Source organism: Erinaceus europaeus, chromosome 5 (assembly GCF_950295315.1).
Source record: "Erinaceus europaeus chromosome 5, mEriEur2.1, whole genome shotgun sequence".
NCBI classification, from domain to species: Eukaryota; Metazoa; Chordata; class Mammalia; order Eulipotyphla; family Erinaceidae; genus Erinaceus; species Erinaceus europaeus.
In genome coordinates, this window is record NC_080166.1 from 94780975 (window position 1) to 94799935 (window position 18961).

Below are 18961 nucleotides of genomic sequence, written 5' to 3' on the forward strand. Positions count from 1 at the left end.
ACCTAGAATCTGGACAATTAACATTCCAGAATCCTTGTCCAAGTGACATTTCCCATTCTTTCTAGTCCCACTGGGAGAAATTTCCCACTTGCTCATAGGGGTCCCTATTACTTGCTTCCTATCTGTCACTCTGTTGGTAGCTTTTATGCTGTTGTTTTCACTTTTCTGTACCTTTCACACTTTACAGGCAAAGACCATCTTTTTCTCTTTAAGACTCTGGTAAACCTTTGCCTCTCAATTAGCATTTGAATCCCTTTGAGCCTCTAACACCATCTTTGCTGGCATCTCAGCAGTCTGAGTCCATCAGAGCACAATCTTTCACAAGCCCTCTCACTGCTGCCTTTTCATTATTCCCAGGTCTTTTCTGTGATTTTGTTTTGTTTGGCTTTGTTTGTTCTTGAATACCAAGAGTCTGTCACTGAGAGCAGACTAAATGTGATGAAGCTTTGGAAATATTCAGTGAAAAGGTAAAAAAGAAAAGAAATGGGAAGCAAAGTGAGAAGCCAGATTGATGACTCTTGTTCTAAATGCAGATGGCACTGATTAGTTTGCAGAGATGCTTCTCTGAAAAAAGCTCAGTACCATCACCTTCTTATCTCAGAATCAGCATCCCTGCCAAAAGTGATGGCTAGGACAATACAGATGGCTCTCTAGTAGGAGCTTCTCTCAGAACCCAGTCCTTATCATGGCTCTGACTGGTAAAGGCTGTCATTCACTCTGTCATTCACAGTGGGTACACAATAGATCATGGCTGTCTTGCACATCACAGATAACTGCACTAACTGGGGCTGGATTTAATTCTTGGTTAAGGAAGAGTGGAAAAAAAAAGAGATAAGTCATTGATTATAGAATATGTGTGTCTTTTCTCCTTTAATTCACTTGTCGCTGAAACTATAACCTTGTGTTCTAGATCAGTGAAATTCTGTCAGCATCCTTAATAGAACCTGCCATTTTAATAAGAATTTTTTTCCAGCTCCAATAAATTTTAAAGTCCATGTATGTGACTCTTTGAACCCTGTGCCTGTGTGACTATCATTTAGTTGAGACAGAAAAAAACAAGCAATGATGTAAATTTGCTGTGCTTTGGAATTCATATGCTGACATTTAAAAATAAAATGAGCATTAATGACCTTAAGTAGAGCATTTCTGAAAGGAAATGGCTAAGTGAAAAATGAAAATATGAAGGTATTTCACGTAGAAATCTTTGTATACGATACTCTGAATGGTGGCAGTACAGTGTGTGTTTACACATCTAAGGCAATCTTGTATATTGACAATGAAGGGGATTGAATGAGAACCATTAGAATAATCTCTATGCTTAGTCACCATCATTTCATGTTATTGTATGTTGCAAATGGGTGCTCTTTATAAATTACGGTATCTGATAAAGGAAGCAATGGTTCTTAGCTAGGTTAATTATTGAGTTCTTGAAAAGCTGATTAATGGTGTCTGACCTAATTTATTTCGTTGCTGAAAAAAAGTATTGAAAGATTTTAAGATATGCAAGCACGCCTTAATATAAAATAAAATGTATTTATAATGTTTACCCAGGATATTACTTTTTTTTCCCGAGGTAAAACTGAGAAGAAAGGCTAATATTACATATGATTCTTTCTTTGCTGAGAAGAAGAAAAATAGCCAGTGTTCACTAAAACACAAATATTTAAGATTTTAGTATGCTTGCTTGTGAATTTTGTTGGAGCAGGGAACTATAACTTTTTATATACAAACCTATGTGAAGCTTCACCTAGGCATCTGATTTCTAGTCCTCATTTTGTTTTCTTCTTCTTACATACACATACTCCCAGAGGGATAAAGAATAGGAAAGCTTCCAATGGAAAGGATAGTATATGGAACACTGATGGTTGGAATTATGTGGAATTATACCCTTCTTATCCAACAGACTTGTTGATCATAATTACATCAATAAAAAAGAAAGTATTTTTTGAAACCACATTAAAGAAATCTGGCTATTTTTATAGTTTTTTTCATATTTATTTATTTATTCCCTTCTGTTGCCCTTGTTGTTTTATTGTTGTAGTTATTGATGTCATCCTTGTTGGATAGGACAGAGAGAAATGGAGAGAGGAGGAGAAGACAGAGAGGGGGAGAGAAAGATAGACACCTGCAGACCTGCTTCACAACTTGTGAAGCGACTCCCCTGCAGGTGGGGAGCCAGGGCCTCCAACTGGGATCCTTAAGCTGGTCCTTGCATTTTGTGCCATGTGCACTTAACCCACTGTTTTACTGCCTGACTCCCCAAAGAAAGTATTTTAAAAGGCATTGTGTAGTTTATTCAAATATTAGATGAAATAAAGGAGCTCCTTTCTGAAATAGCATTCAGTTCTTCATGTCTCTATAATAGCTACTTTTAGGATAGGGCTTATGAAAGAAGTTTAGCTGTATGCATGCAAATTAAAAAGATATTCCTTTTCATTTAATAATTCTCATTCAAAAATATTTACACAGACTCTCTCCAGAGATGCATACTCTTACATATACAAATACAGCCAATAATATGTCAAATATTACCAAGTCTTTGTTGGAGTCCAGGAGGAAATGCCTCCACCCTCTGTGTTCTCTTGGGCTAGATAAGTAACTAAAATAGTCTCAGACATGTTGGCAAAGAAAATTTGGTTTGGTGCCATAGGTAGGAGAATTTACACACAAAATAGAGTAAAGCTACTTTAAGAAACCTGGGTCATCAAGGGGAGAGAAGACAGGGAGACTTCACATGACAAAGAGGGAATGACCCTACCTTTCACTCTGAAAGTGAAAAGATAAGTTGTTGGAGGCTGGGTGGTGGTTCACCCAGTTAAGTGCACATATTACCAAGGGCAAGGACCTGGATTCAAGACCCTGCTCCCCACTTGCAGGGGGTCTGCTTCACTAGCGGTGAAACAGGTCAGTAGGTGTCTAGCTTTCTTTCTCCATCGCTATTTCCCCATCCTCTCTTAATTTCTCTCTGCCCTATGAATTAGAAAATAAATAAATAAATAAATAAATAAATAGGCAAAAAAGACGTGATAATATGCTCAGATGGGGACAGTGTGTTAGCAGATAAATCTACACCCTCACAAAGTGCACAAGTAGAACCTGAACTGAAATTGGTGTATTGCACTAAAGTGAAAGACTCTGGGTTGAGTAGGTGGGGAGAATACAGATCCAAGAAGGATGACAGAGGACCTAGTCATGGTTGTATTGTTCTATGGAAAACTGGGAAATGTTATGCATGTACAAACTATTGTGTTTACTATAGAATGTAAAACATTAATTCCTCAATAAAGAAATTTTTTTTTTTAAAGACTCTGGGGTGTGGGAGGGGGGAGAATACAGGTCCAAAAAGGATGACAGAGGACCTAGTGGAGGTTGTATTGTTATATGAAAAACTGGGAAATGTTATGGTTGTACAAACTATTGTATTTACTGTCGAATGTAAAACATTAATTCCCCAATAAAGAAAATTGAAAAAAAAAAGAAAGACAGAAAAGTTGATAAGGAAAGACTTTGGGAAAGGATAAGAATGCACTGGTTTTTGATTAGTCACTGTAGGTCATGGCCACCTCAGGTACTGAGTCTGATACTGATGAGGGCCATGTTCCTCATGGACAGTTTTGCTAGAAAAGTCTAGTTCAGGAGGTTGTAAACAAAGTGTAGGTTAAAGTCTTTCTAGCAGCCCTGTGTCATATAGATCTGAAATAAATCTGAAGCAATGTTCTCATATACTTTAATTATCAATATTTTAAGTCACAACAAACATTACAAATATAAACTAGTGTATTGCTAGTCATCATTACACAGGCATTTTGTATTTAATTTCTTCAGCTAAGGCTGCTTCTCTGAGTTTGAATCAGTTCCAGAGATCATGGATGGAGCCTTTACTCTGATATAGAGCTGCAGGCAGAGTTCAAGAGGGTTTTCTATCTCAAATCATATTTTCAACCTGCTCTCATTAAATTATTTTCCTTCTGTTTACCATTGTTGGCAATACTTTGTTTTAGATTTCATATTAGCCCCTACAACATTTAAAAATTATCTTGCAGAAATAGCTCTGGCCTGGAAAGTTTGCTACTTCTATTAGAGACAGCATATTGGAGGTCTCAATATACTGATTTCATTGTGTCTGAGGACCGACATTTAGAAAAATGTGTGTGGATTTCATAGTTGTTGGTTGTTTTTTTAATCAAATCATCTAATATTAAAAGCTTTTTTATTCTGGTTTACCCATACTTATTTTCAAATTTACTTTTCAGTTGTGCTTAGAAGAGAATTTGTTCTAACATATCAAATAAAAAATCCATTCAACAAATTGACTTACATTTTGTTGTTTAGAGTAGAAGTCAGTAGAATTGAGGAGACTTCATCCCTCTAAGATATGATCTTGATTTGCATTGTGATTTTTTTTTTAGTTGTATGCCTGGCTCTGTGAATTTTTGCTGTATCATTAAAAAAAAAAAAACTTGTGTGTGCACAATATTGATTTAAATGTACACTTTAAATATCACACCAAGACATCAATGTGAATAAACTTTTGATTGGAAAATAAAATTAAACTATTCTGAACAAAGTCCAGCCTTTGCAAAGGGTAGATGAAACTTGACTGAAATGTAATCAGATAAGCCAATGTTATTCAACACAGCCACTGGAAAGACTAGAGAAAGTCATAATGAATTAAAAGAAAAGGGCCATTAAACTAGAGAATCCCAGCAATCAGAGTGGAGACATTTCAGGCTCTTTAGACATCACTGCTGGAATAAATACCTTATCACACTAAGCTTTTATGAAGGGCTATTACATTTTTACCAACTTTAATATGTTTTTTTTAAAATGTGTAAAGGATAGGAGTTACATTAAAATGAAAAAATCCATTTGGGTTATTATCTCCCCAGCTGTCTGTGCAGACCATGGGGCTGGCCAGAGAATATTCTCATTATGTGTGTGAGCAGTTAATCAGTGATTGATGCTGCATTAATGCACAGCACAGACGAGCCTTTTGTTACTGAATATTAGACAAATTAGTTCTTACAAATTCATGACCCACCCACATCCTCCCCCTCCCTTGGTCCTCCTCACCTCCTGCTCTGCTCCCTAGTGGAGCACATGACTTATGCTGGCCACCGGACTATACTACCACGAATAGTTATATTGCTGCTAACCTTCAGCAAAAAGTGAACAGAAGGGGGTTGGGCATGATCCCAGTTTGAGCCCCTGGCTACCCACTTGCAGGGGAGTCGCTTCACAGGCAGTGAAGCAGGTCTACAGCTGTCTACCTTTCTTTCCTCCTGTTTTCCCCTCCTCTCTCCACTTCTCTCTGTCCTGTCCAACAATGACGACATCAGTAATAACAACAATAATAACTACAACAACAATAAAAAGGGGCAACAAAAGAGAAATAAAAGCAAAATTTAAAAAATTTAAAATGAAAAAAAGTGAACAGAGACACAAGAAACAGTTTGACAAAGGGGCAGTGGGTGGTGGGGGGGGGGGGCAGACAGACATTGGTCCTGGTTATCAAGCAACATATAATGAGGTTCTAAGACATTTTCCAGGATACTTCAGTGTAACACTGATGAATGTCTTGTTGGCACAGCCTGAAATTAGTTCTTCCTTCTCCAACTTACGTGACTGACAATCTTCTCAACTGCTTTAAATTTACTTCTGTGAGGATAGGGAGAAGAAAAGTCTTAACAAAATTTTATTTGTGTACTTCTTTTTCTTTTCTTTTCTGCTTTTTCTTTAAAGCTCAATAGTAGTTAAAGAGCCTATAGCACCAAAACTTCCTTCACTGTGGTGGAGACCCAACTTGACCCTGGGTCATGTCCTTGGTAAGGCTGCACATTTTCCCAGTGAACTATTCCATTAGCTCTTTGATATTTCTTTAATCCATCAAGCAAAGTGTCAGATAGATACAGCATTCTAAACTTTGTCCCAAAATATTTGACTTATAATTTCATTGTTGTCACCAGGGATTTGCTGCTCTGGGATGACATTTTCAGAGCAAAAGAGAGTGACAGAGACAGAGGGAGAGAAATGAAGATTCTGCTGAACTGAAACTTCTCTGTGGGGAGCTGGGGCCAGGGTTAAAACTGATTCATGCCTATGACAAAGCAGGTGCACTATCCAGGTGTACGATTATGTCATCCCCTGTAATGTAATGCTTTCTGGATATTTAAGAATCACAGGCATATATTAAAACCGGTACATTACTTTCTGAGTATGATGACTGATTTCCAATGGAGCTATGTGTCATGTATGTGTGTTTCATTTTGAACATGTCTATAGAGATGACCAAATGTTTATAGTGCTTAAAAAACGTATCATTAATGTGTATTACAGGAAGAAAATGATCTGTGCTAAGCCTTACTATTTTCACATATAATCTTGAAAATAGCCTATTTCCAATCCTACACATTATGAAACAAAGTACTAAAAGGTAAAGCAATTTGCCCAAACTTACACAGTTAAAGTAAATGTTAGTCTATCTTCTGGAAAAAGTGCTGCATAGGTGCTATTTGGTTTATAAATAAAAATGAATTACGTTTTTTAATTTCATAGTACTTGCTGCTCCAGAGGGTTCTTTCACACTTTTAAGCAAATTATACTGAATTAATTTTGGCTTATAACATTATGTAGTTTCTGCTGTATATCATATTTCATCTGTATACACATCGTCATATTAACACAAAAAAAGTCAGTTTCCACAGTTTGGGTATACTTTTCCTGTTTAATCCATTCATCAGCTCTCTTTATTTCTACTAATAGTCAGCAGTCTGTTCTCTGTATATTAGCTTAGTTTTGTTCGTTACTATTGCTTCATTTAAAATTATGATTTGTCATTGATTTCTAGTACCTTTCTGGGGTACAACATCACACTTCTATGTGTGTCAGTCTCATTACATATCTCCTCAAAGTTCTAGTAACATTCCCATGAACCCGTTCTACTCACTCCTTCTACTTCTTATTCCACCATGTTGTTCCATGAGGAAAAGTATCATCTTCATAAATAGTAAAGTGTAGTGTCCCATTGTATTTATATTTCTTTAGCATGTTATCTATGGGTGGTCATTTAGGTTATTTTTATGTTTTGGCCTAGTGAATAATATTATAAACCTAGGGGTTTATATATTTTTTCTTGTGTACTTTTTTTTTTTTGCCTCCAGGGTTATTTCTGGGACTCAGTGCCTGCATCATGAATCCACTGCTCCTGAAGGCTATTTTTTCCCCTTTTGTTGCCCTGGTTGTTTATCGTTGTTGTGGTTATTATTATTGTTGTTATTGATGTCATTGTTGCCAGATAGGACAAAGAGAAATGGAGAGAGGAGGGGAAGACAGAGAGGAAGAGAGAAAGATAGACACCTGCAGACCTGCTTCACCGCCTGTGAAGCGACTCCCCTGCAGGTGGGGAGCCAGGGGCTCAAACCAGGATCCTTATGCAGGTCCTTGTGCTTTGCGCCATGTGAGTTTAACCCACGGTGCTACCACCCGACCCACTTCTTAAGTTTACTTTAAGATGCTGATTGCCAAAACACATTAAGATCTTTAAAATATATATATTTTATTTACTTATTATTGGATAGAGACAGAGAAGTTGAGAAGGGAGGGGAGATAGGGTAGGACAGAGGTAGAGAGCATCTGCCGCCCTTATTCTCCACTTGTAAAATTTCCCCCTGTAGATGGGGACTAGGGGCTTGAACCTGGATCATTGTGCATTGTAATGTGTGCACTTAGCCAGCTGTACCACCACTTGGCCACCACATAAATCTATTTAGTTAAAAATCACTTGAATGTGTGATTTGGGTTCCAGAGAGAAAAACCAAGATTGAGATATAGATTCAGTTCCTTACATATGTGTGTGTATGTGTGTATAATGTATGTATATATGTGCATATACATATATATGTGTGTGTGTGTGTGTGTGTGTATTATTAGTGATTTAATAGTGATTACCAAGATTGGAACTTAATAGCAGTATAATCCCACACCACTCCCACAACCAGTGCTGTATGTGCCCCCACCCCCTTGGTAATCACCATAGTTCTCTCTAGGTTATTGTTATGGTTTGACTACATACATTTTCTTTTTTCAAGTTCATGTGTTTAAATTCTCTACATTCGATTTATGAGTGAAATTATCCCATGTTTGTCTTGCCTTTTTCCTCTTCTTTCTCAGATAAGAGAAACAGTGCCTGTCTTCCTCGGGTTTTCTCCAGAATCTCTTCCCTCTCTGTGATGGGTAAAAGTCACTATATGCTCTGACATATCTGAAATTCTAGAGGATGGTTATCTTCAGTTTTATTATTCTAACAGGAAAGAAGAGGTACAGGTTACTCGGCAAAGTAGCTAAAGTTCTCATAGTCAAATTGCTTCACTTGTAAAAACAAACAAACAAAAGACTGTGGTGAATAGAGAATCTGGTGAAAAGTAGAGTATAGGGACAGGGGTTGGCACACTCAGTAAATCACACATATTCCATGTGTGTGGACTGAAGTTCAGGCACCATTTGCATGGGGGGGGGATTCACAGGTAGAGGAACAGTGGTGCAGGTGTCTCACTTTCTCACACCCTCTCTATTTCTGTCTCTTTCAGAAAAAAAAAGAAGATACAAGAAAAAGAAAGAGAGGAAGGGAAAAATAGATGGAGGGAGGGAGGGAGGAAGGAAGGAAAGAAAAAGGGGAAAATCACCACCTGGAGCAATGGAGTCATTGAGCAAGCACTGAGCTTCAGTCAAAATGGGAGGGAGAATGATGGCAGAGGAGGTTGTTATGTACCAACTACTGTATTTTACCGTCAACTGTAAACCATTAATTCCCCACCCATAAAGAAAAAAGTATAGGGAGTCGGGCTGTAGCGCAGCGGGTTAAGCGCAGGTGGCGCAAAGCACAAGGACCGGCATAAGGATCCCGGTTCGAGCCCCTGGCTCCCCACCTGCAGGGGAGTCGCTTCACAGGCGGTGAAGCAGGTCTGCAGGTGTCTATCTTTCTCTCCTCCTCTCTGTCTTCCCCTCCTCTCTCCATTTCTCTCTGTCCTATCCAACAACGACAACAACAATAATAACTACAACAATAAAACAACAAGGGCAACAAAAGGGAATAAATAAATAAATATTTTTTAAAAAAGATCTATTAAAAAAAAGAAAAAAGTATAAAAAAGGGAAGGAGGAATGAATGAGTAAGGGGAAGGTCCTAAATATGGGAGCATTCACTATTTCTATTTTATTTTTCCAGCTTTACTGAGGTGTAGTTGACATATAATGTTGTGTAAATTTAAAGTGTTGATTGGCTTCATTAACAGTTTATGAAAAGCTGGTGCACAGCGTAAAGGACCTCTGATTGCAAATGGAGAGGATATAGTAAAAGACGTCTTACAATTGTTTTCAAGGAAGTGGAGTTGAGAAAAGAGATCTGGGAATGAAAATACAGAAGCTAAGGGGCAGGAGGGGTGGGGGAGGGAGGCATTCTAAGTGGGTGTGTCCTCAGCTTCTTTTTACACTTGGCAGTCACTTTTAGAAGGGTTTGGAATAAGAGACCCTGGAAATGAAAGCTCTCGGGGTAAACTGTGTATTAGCAGATTGAATAAAGGAGGGGTGCTAGCTTGTATAGGTTTGAGGAGACAAAGTCAATGATCATGAACTTTGCTCTTCAGCATCATCACTGAGAGGAGAGAGGATGAAGGAGAGACTTCCTGGAAGAACACAGAATGTCAAGCAGGTATTCTTGTTGATTTAGAAGGAAGTCGAACTTGTCAGAAGCTAACACTAAGAGTCAGTGACGGGAGTTGGTGGATGATTTACTTGGGTGATTGGCAGATCCTATTCTACTCAGGACAAGAGACCTTGAATTCTTTTTATTTGGCATGGCATTTATCCCCCCCACTCCAAAAATGCATTGTTGTTAGTGTTTCCTATTTATATCTTAGAGAACTTTTGTTACCTGAATTAAAGTAGAAAGAGAAACTAAATGAAAACAAAATAGATTATTCTAGAAGCTTATTGTGATGCTGCCTAAATTGACAAGAAATGAGCTCAATAGTCAACATGAAGTTTTTACTTTTATATGAATGAGGAACAATCGGGAAGTGATTGATTAAGAATTTAATATAGGGCTGGCAAAATATCTCTCTCAGAGAGTGCACTGTTTCACCATATGTGCAATTCATGTTCAAATCCAGCCCCCAGTGCCTCAAAGGAAGTTCCGGTGTAATGGTTTCCTTCCATCCCTCTGCACTTTCTGTCTCTATCTTAGAAAATGAGTTTAATCTCAAACCTACTTCACAGTCATAGCAGACAATCAGTAACCCCCTTGCTATGAGCTTCCTCTCCCAAATAGGATATATGCTAGAGCTGTTGGAAAGAAACATTGCACAGAGTCCTTAGTTGCCATGCAGGTTGCGATTTGTGGTTATAAAATTACACACTTAAAAAACAATTAAGTGTGTGGCAGTATAAAAGATAAACACCAAAATGAATGACTGATATTAGAAAAGATGGCTAACCCTGAAAGTGTTTGGAGTAATGGAATTAAAGCAAATTCTCAGATTGGGTAGATCTGGAACAAAAACCAGAAAGGCATTTGGCTGAAATTTAAATTTACTCTTAAAATCTACTCTTTGTAATTCAGATGCTAGATGCCTTAGTGTCCAAAATAAGTAATTTGATGGTTTTTTAATTTGAGCAGGAATTGAGTTTGAGCAGGTGACTGAATGTGCTATAAATTGGTTGGTCAATGATTTGGTTATGACACTAGTCATAACACCTCTTGTTCCATTTTTTATTTTTCTTTTTTGCCCCCTTCCTCTCTCTACCTCTTATCTTTCTGTTTATTTACAATTCTCTTTGGTTTATAAAATCCCCCCTATACATCCTTTGCTAGGAGTCAATACGTGCTTGCTTCTTAGCATCCTTGCAACAAAGAATAAGGCAGAGACACAGGTTTGGTCACACAGAAGACTTGTCTGAACTTGATATCAGAACCCTGGTGCCATTCCAATGTGGCATCCAGCTTGACAGTTCAGGTGGTCATGTCCATCGACCAAGACAGCAATGACAGTGCATCCTGGGTTGGTGATGGGACCTTAACCTGAATTATCCATGTGTGGCAGAGGAAGTAGTGGTGTCCTCACTGGAAGGGCTCAGTGGTATACTTTGACTGTGGTTCGATCTACCTTGATTCTATTCTTTTCTGTACATTCTTCTGAACCCTGTTCTTTTGCTTTCCTCATAGTTTCATGAATATCTCAGTAAAAAATACCAATAGATACCTTTTCTGCTTTAAATAGAGTTGCCCATTTCTTGAAACTAAGAATTGTGACAAGTGGAAATATTTAGGTTAGATTATGAAAAATTTAATAGCATCCTAAAGAAAATTTAATTTAATAGAAAAATTATCATTTCAAAGAATTCTGAATGATAAGATGGCATGAGTTGAATGGTACTTTATGGAAATGAATGTGAGTGCTGTGTAACTTGAGAAAACATAGATGATATGAAAGATCTGGGTCATATTAACGAAGGACCTAGTTTGCATGGGGAGAGGTTAAACAGATTGAATTTTGGTGGATGTAATAAATTCATAATTAAACACTAATAATATAGAACTGGAGAAGAATAAAGAAGTGAAAGTCAAGACTTTAATAATAATAATGGGAAAGGTACTATTCTCAGCAAAGGGATCATTATTCTAGTAAAGGATCATGGAGTGCAATTCTTTCATATAATCTGTCCTGACATTCCTTAGGTCTAAATATGGACCACACATAGGGGGGGAATGGTTCATTTTGCCAGTGATTTTGTGTTTTCAGTCTTGCTTCACTGTTGCTTGTATTTGCATCAGAGCAATGAACCGTTGCGTCCATGGTGAAATTATTATTAGATGAGCTTCTCCTCTTCCTGGCCACTACTCTGGTCCACATGCATGTACCCAGGAGTCTCTTGTATAGAAAAGGAAAATCAAAAGTATAGTAACAAATGCTGAGTACTTTTGTTTTTGTTTTGTTCCTTTTATTTACTTATTTATTTAAGAAAGGCGACATTAACAAAACCGTAGGATAGGAGGGTTACAACTCCACACAACTCCCACCACCCGATCTCCATATCCCATCCCCTCCCCTGATAGCTTTCCCATTCTCTATCCCTCTGGGAGTATGGACCCAGGGTCGTTGTGGGTTGCAGAAGGTAGAAGGTCTGGCTTCTGTAACTGCTTCCCCGCTGAACATGGGTGTTGACTGGTTGATCCATACTCCCAGTCTGCCTCTCTCTTTCCCTAGTAGGGTGGGTCTCTGGGGAAGCGGAGCTCCAGGACACATTGGTGGGGTTGCCAGTCCAGGGAAGTCTGGTTGGCATCATGCTGGCGCCCGGAACCTGGTGGCTGAAAATAGAGTGCTGAAAAGAGAGTTAACTTACAAAGCCAAACAAATTGTTGAACAATCATGGACCTAAAGGCTGGAATAGTGCAGATGAAGTGTTGGGGGGAGGGTTGCTCTCTGCAGACTTTTGTGTACTTCTGCTTTCAGGTATATATTTTTCCCTGGCTTATGGACACGTGTGAACATGTGCTGTATCTCAGGGGACCTGATCTATATCTAGGTTTGGGGACTTTATTGGGGAGTGAAACACCTGGAATGGAATTAAAGAATACTATGAAAGGAAAGGTCTCACCCGAGTAATGAAGCTGAAGGGTTGTCATTCCACACCTGAAGTCTCTGGACACAGTCTGAAGTGAAGCATGCTGGGGTGGCACTCGTTGCGTTGATTAGGTTGCAATCGGCAGATGCAGTATTATTTGATATGAATTGAGAGAAGCATGCAGGAAAGTGGGCCCCACCCTAAGGTTCCAGCACTGGGGGAAATATAGGCTCTATAGTGGAAATGTGAGGTTCCTGCTGTCTTAGGGTTCAAGAAGACAATGGATAGTTATTGTTATTGTAACATTATTTGGTAACTGGGTTAACTTTGAAAAGTCCCTTTGTTAGGGTTTGCTGTATAATACCCAGCATCTTGTATATAGCAGTGCCACTGGTTGTTTCTGTTCTCCCTGGTCTAGGCTTTTGAGATAGTCAACATATCAAAGACTCAGCCTATGTATTAAAAAGGGTGAGTACTTTTTTGTTAGAAACTATCAGAAAGAAAGAAAGACTCATCCAGTAAATAACAGAATTTCCAAAACTCTTGTCAGATGAATTCCACCTCCTCATTTTAGTATCTAGAAGTCTACCCAAAGTGAAGTAAGATAAAATAAGTCACAAGAGATTCCAAGCTTGGATAATGTGGTTGTTTAATATCTAATGATCTAGAGGTTATTTAGAGGGCAGAGTGGAGTGCTTACATGCCTGAGGAACCAGGTTTTGATCCCAGCCCTAAATATGCTGGAGGTGATGTAGGTGATGCTCTTCTCTCTCTGTGTGTGTCTCCCTCTATTTCTCCCTCTCTCCATGGATGATAGGTGACAGGAAGTGGTGCACCTAGCTGAGTGCACACATTATAGTGTGAAAGGATCCTGGTTCAAGCCTTTGCTCCAGACCTGAAAGTGAAGCTTTGTTGAGTGTTGAATCAGTGCCTCTCAATGTCTCTCTCTCCCCCTCCTTTCCTCCCTCCCTCCCTTTCTCCCTTGTCAGTTTCTCTCTATCAAAAATTCAGAAATACTTAAAATATGAAAAAAGAAAAAGAAAGAAATATGTTCTGGGGTTTAAGCACGAAAATAAATAGGTAAATAAAAATAAAGCCTTTTCAAAAGTTATTGCATTACTGAATAAGAGTTTTAGGCCTCATTCAATTAGACTATTACTGGATTTTACTTGAAAAAGATACTCTTTCATAACACTCCTATAAATTAGTTCAAATTTTTTGAGTCTTATAGACCAAAGGTCAAGAGAAACAAAACTATATGTAAGTTCTTAAGAGTTGAAATTGTGTTCTACCACTGTTATATAGAAGATTGAAACCAAGATATTATAGAAAGTTATAGGTAAATACAAGACTCTTCTTTTGCCACTAAGTATTTGCTTTGAATGTTTTCTTGTCCTCTTGTCATCTTTGTTACTTTTTCATGTTAAGTGAATACCTTTTGAGAAAATATTGAGAAATAGAAACTCTGGCTAAGGAAAATAAAAATTGGCTATCAATGAAATTGAACAGATGATGCCACAAAGATGAAATTGCAGCATTCTTAGCAGAAGTTGAGAACAGTTGCTACTTTTCTTAAAGGTCATCACTCATATTCCAGTAGGGATGGGGTGCTGGTGGCACACTAAGAACCTGTTGTCTTTTCTAGGGTGGGCTCTACCCTTTTCTAGCAGTTATCTATTTACCTTTTAATATAATTAGGCAGACCAGATTGGTATTTAGTCTTGTTCTGACAACAGCAAATTAGGCTTAACTCTTTAATTACAATGAGAAGGAAATCACCTTTCTGATATCCTTCAATTAGCTCAAGCAGCTGCTAAGTTATAATTAAAATTTCACATGGATCATTTGAGTTCTTGGAATGTTTCCATTTAATAACAAAACATTTGCATATATGCATTCAGTTTTCAGCAACCTTTTCAAATCTGTCAATGGCAAACCAAGAATATTGATACTGTACTAAACAAAAATCTTTGTAATCCTGTAAGCAGACAGCTGGGTCTTACAGAATGAAAAACTGGGAATAGAAGAAGGTGATAAAAAATATTTGTGCTGCCAAGTTTTCTGGAGATTGTTTTCAGAGTAGTAAAGCTTTGGTTCATTCAGAGTTATCCAAGTTGAGGGGTGGAGCTCACTAGTTGAGCATGACAAATGAATGTCTGCTTTACTTGCATCTCATTAATCAATACAAAATGGTCAGCCCACTTAGTCTTTGCCAATATCTGCTTATCCTCACTAACTTTCTGGAAATTTGAATTTTTTATCAGGAGGCTAGTAGTTTATAATATGGTCATTGACATATGGAAACATCAATACCCTATGGCCTTTTTCACGCCCCCCCCTCCCCAGAACCTTTTGCTTTGGTGCAGTACAACCTGCTCCACCCAAAGGTTTCCTTTCTGTTTTCCTTTTCAGGTTTGTTTCTCAAGTTCCACTTACAAGTGAGATCATCTGGTATTTGCCTTTCTCTTTGTGACTTAGTTCATTTAGCATAATACCTTCAAGTTCCATCTAAGATAAAGTGAAGGAGGTAGCCTTATCATTTTTGATAGCTGAGTAGTAGTCCAGTGTGTGTGTGTGTGTGTGTGTGTGTGTGTGTGTGTGTGTGTGTGTGTGTGTATCTCACAACCATTTTAGCCAATCATCTGTCACTGGATACCTGAGTTGTTTCCCAAGACTGGGCAATTACAAATAATGCTGCTATGAACATGGATTGACATGGATTTCTTTGGAATGGTTTGTTTATTTCCTTTTTTTTTTTTTTTTTCGGATGATGGCGGACTGAGAAGCTGTTTATTTCCTTTGTATATAACCCCAGGAGAGGAATTGCTGGGTTATGGCATAGATCATTTCTAGTGTTCTGAGAAATTTCCAAACTTTTGAACAAGGGTTGGACCAATTTGCCTTCCTGACAGTAATGTAAAAGGGTTCCTTTTATTCCCACATCCTGTCCAACATTTGTTGTTACAGTCCTTTCTTATGTATGGCACTCTGAAAAGGGAGTCAAAGCATTATATGGAGTAAGAGGAGTCTCTTTAACAAGTGGTGCTAGGAAAATTAGGTTGAAGCATGAAGAAGAATGGAACTGAACCACTATATCTGACCTCCCATGAAAGTTAACTCCAACTGAATCAAAGAGTTGGATATTAAGCGGGGAAAGGATCAGATACTTAGTGGAAAACATTGGCAAACTCTTTTTGATGTAAAGTCTCCAAAAATTGAATATATGACAGTTGAATTGAATGGTAGAGAAAACTGATTAAAACAAAAGGAATTAGAACTGTTTGTTTCCCTCTTTTTAGATGTGATTTACATTTTCTTTTCTTTTCTTTTTTAACATTGAGATGAGGAAATATTACAGAATTTTCCAGGTTAGCTACCACCTAACACTTCTGGGAAGGACAGTAGGTTTTATAATCTATACCTCAGACCTTAAAGTGTTTATAACAAGCCATCATTCTACTCATGCTTACTCATTGAGAATGGTATTGATAAGTGAATTTTTACATTGACTAAAAAACCACAAGGATATCTTCCCAAGTCTATGATGCATACTATTGAATTTCAACCACTAAGATAACTATATCCCAGGGAATTGAAGAATGCCTTTAGAAATAAAGGAAAGATAAAAAAGCAATGTCTGAGATCATAATTACACCATTGCACACACTTTTTCGACTGCCAGCTGTTATCATCACATTTTCCATCTGCCTTTAGTAATGCTATAATGACCTTTTAGGACTAATTTTTATCTGGTACAGATTTGGCCCTGGCATCTTCATTAAGTTAATTTTATCTTTGAGCAAGTGAAGGGAAGAATGAGTAACAAGTAACATCATACTCAGAAAAAAAAATCCAAACTAATATCTCATTATTCTTTTGTTAGAAAAAAAAAACCTCATTGTTAATGAGTGATTTTAAGATGCATTTCAAGTGCTTGGATTTGTCAGTATGCAAATCCACAGGTTACCTTAGGGAATCAGGGTTACATCTAAAACCTCCAGCAGTTTTCAGAGCAGAATTCTTCGGAAAATATTTGTCTAACTAGTTTTTGTCTTTTGTACAGATGACCATCAAAAATCTAAGAGAATAGTTATTTTCATTTTTACTCCTAAATTACATTTAACTTCACCCCATACATCCATACACTGTTGTACATACCCCCACACATAAATTCCTATGCTGTACAGAAATTAAAGCTTCTTGTGAGGCTGCCCTGAACTGTAATGATGTTGGAAGCTCTTTTGACTCTGTAAGACAGCGCAGAGTCTAGTCTCTTGACAGTCAGAGGTTGCCTTGGCTGGCTGTATGGGTAGAAACAATAGTTCTGCAGCCACTGGAATATTTTTAGAACCTAGGACAAGATCAATATCTGAGGCACCCTAGACATTTTTCTCATTTTTCTAATAATTTGCACTTTATCTATCCTCCAAGTGAGGCAATGCCCTCCCTGGTTCCTGATGAGTAAGGAATAGGCTTCAGGGGGGACTGGGTGATGGTGCCCACACGTTACAGTGCACAAGGACCCTAGTTCAAGCCCTTGGTCCCTACTTGCGGGGGTGGGGGGAAGCTTCACAAGCAGTAAAGCAGTTACACATTACAATGTACAAGGATCCCAGTTCGAGCCCCCAGTCGCCACCTCCACACCAGTGTTTCAGGTCTCTCCCTTTCTGTCACCCCCTTCACTCTTGATTTCTTGCTGTCTCTATCTAATAAATCGATAAAGATTAAAAAAAGAAAAGGGAATCCGGCAGTAGCATAGCGGGGGGGGGGGGGACCGCAAAATGCAGGGACTGGTGTAAGAATCTTGGTTCGAGCCCCTGGCTCCCCACCTGCAGGGGAGTCGCTTCACAGGCTGTAAAGCAGATCTGTAGGTGTCTGTCTTTCTCTCCCCCTGTCTTCCCCTCCTCTCTCCATTTCTCTCTGTCCTATCCAACATCGACGGCATCAACAACAATAATAATTACAACAATCAAAAAAAAGGGCAACAAAAGGGAATAAATAAATAAATACTTAAAAAAAAAAAAAGACCAGCCACTAAAAAAAAAAGGGAGGGTGGGAGAGAGAAAGATAGATACCTGCAGACCTGCTTCACAGCTTGTGAATCCACACACCCCCCAGGTCCCCTGCAGTTGGGGAGCCAGGGGTCGAACTGGGATCTTTGCACTTCATACTATGTGCGCTTAACCAAGTGAGCCACCACCTGGCCCTGTTTTTGTTTTGTTTTGTTTTTTAGTTTCTTAAAATAAGATTTAGTTATTAAATGAGAGAACAGAAGGAATGAGAGCATCATTCTAGCACATGCAGTGCCTGGGATCAAACTTGGAAACTCATGCTTTTAAGTCCAACTCTAATCACTCCACCACCTCCTGGGCCACTGGTATAGTACATTTCCTATAGATCTTAGAATATGTATTTGAAATACTTTTAAAGGCAATATTTAATTACATATCTCTGTCCTTCATAGGGCACTGGCAACCTATAACAGAACTTTATGACAGATTCTGGACATCAATACTTTTCATATCCAGTTTCAGCATATTAGAGATAAAATAATCCTGTTTTGAAAACACTTCAAGTTAGTACTAAGTACAGCCAAAGGTGAAAGGATCATAACAAATTCTTTTATTTTATTTTATTAGTTTTAAATTTTTTATTTATAAAAAGGAAACACTGACAAAACCATAGGATAAGAGGGGTACAGCTGCGCACAATTCCACCACCAGACCTCCGTATCCCATCCTCTCCCCTGATAGCTTTCCTACTCTTTAACCCTCTAGGAGGATGGACCCAAGATCACTGTGGGATGCAGAAGGTTGAAGGATCATAACAAATTCTAAAGAAACTGTGAAAGGGTATTAATTACATAGACAGTTATATGATATACTTGGTTACATTTTTTTCTTCTCCTTCTCCCCCCCCCCCCGTCTCTCTTTCTTTCCTTCCTTCCTTTTTTCTTTTCTCACCAATTTATTAATGGGGCTCAGTGCTGGCACTAAAATCCACCACTCCCAGCAGCCATTTTTTCTTTCCTTCCTTCCTTCTCTCTCTCTCTCTCCCTCTCTCTCTCTCTCACCTTTTATTAGATAGGACACAGAGTAATTGAGAGAGTATGCAGAAATAGAGAGGGAGAAAAAGACACTTTCAGACTTGCTTCACTGCTCATGAAGCAGACACCCTGCCGGTGGGGAATTGGGGAGTAACACTATCCAGGTGAATTGTTTTTTCCATATTTTTACTGATTGAATTATTTTGGATAGAGACACAGAGAATTGGGAGATAGAGAATAGGAAAGAGGGAGAGCTACCTGCAGCACTGTTTCACAACTTATGAAGCTTTCCTTTTG

General features: G+C 38.3%; 1 protein-coding gene across 4 annotated transcripts in view; it reads left to right on the top strand.

Moving 5' to 3' along the window:
- PDZRN4 (PDZ domain containing ring finger 4) overlaps positions 1-18961 on the top strand; it is a 410716-nt gene that overhangs the window by 138687 nt on the left and 253068 nt on the right. Inside the window, exon 1 of one of the 4 annotated variants that reach the window (XM_060191557.1) lies at positions 5508-6111. The exons of the other annotated variants lie outside the window; for them this stretch is intronic. Within the exon in view, the coding sequence (XP_060047540.1) occupies positions 6094-6111 (18 nt within the window). The 5' untranslated portion in view covers positions 5508-6093. Of the gene's footprint in view, positions 1-5507; positions 6112-18961 lie in introns of those variants that run through there. 4 annotated transcript variants of the gene reach the window in all.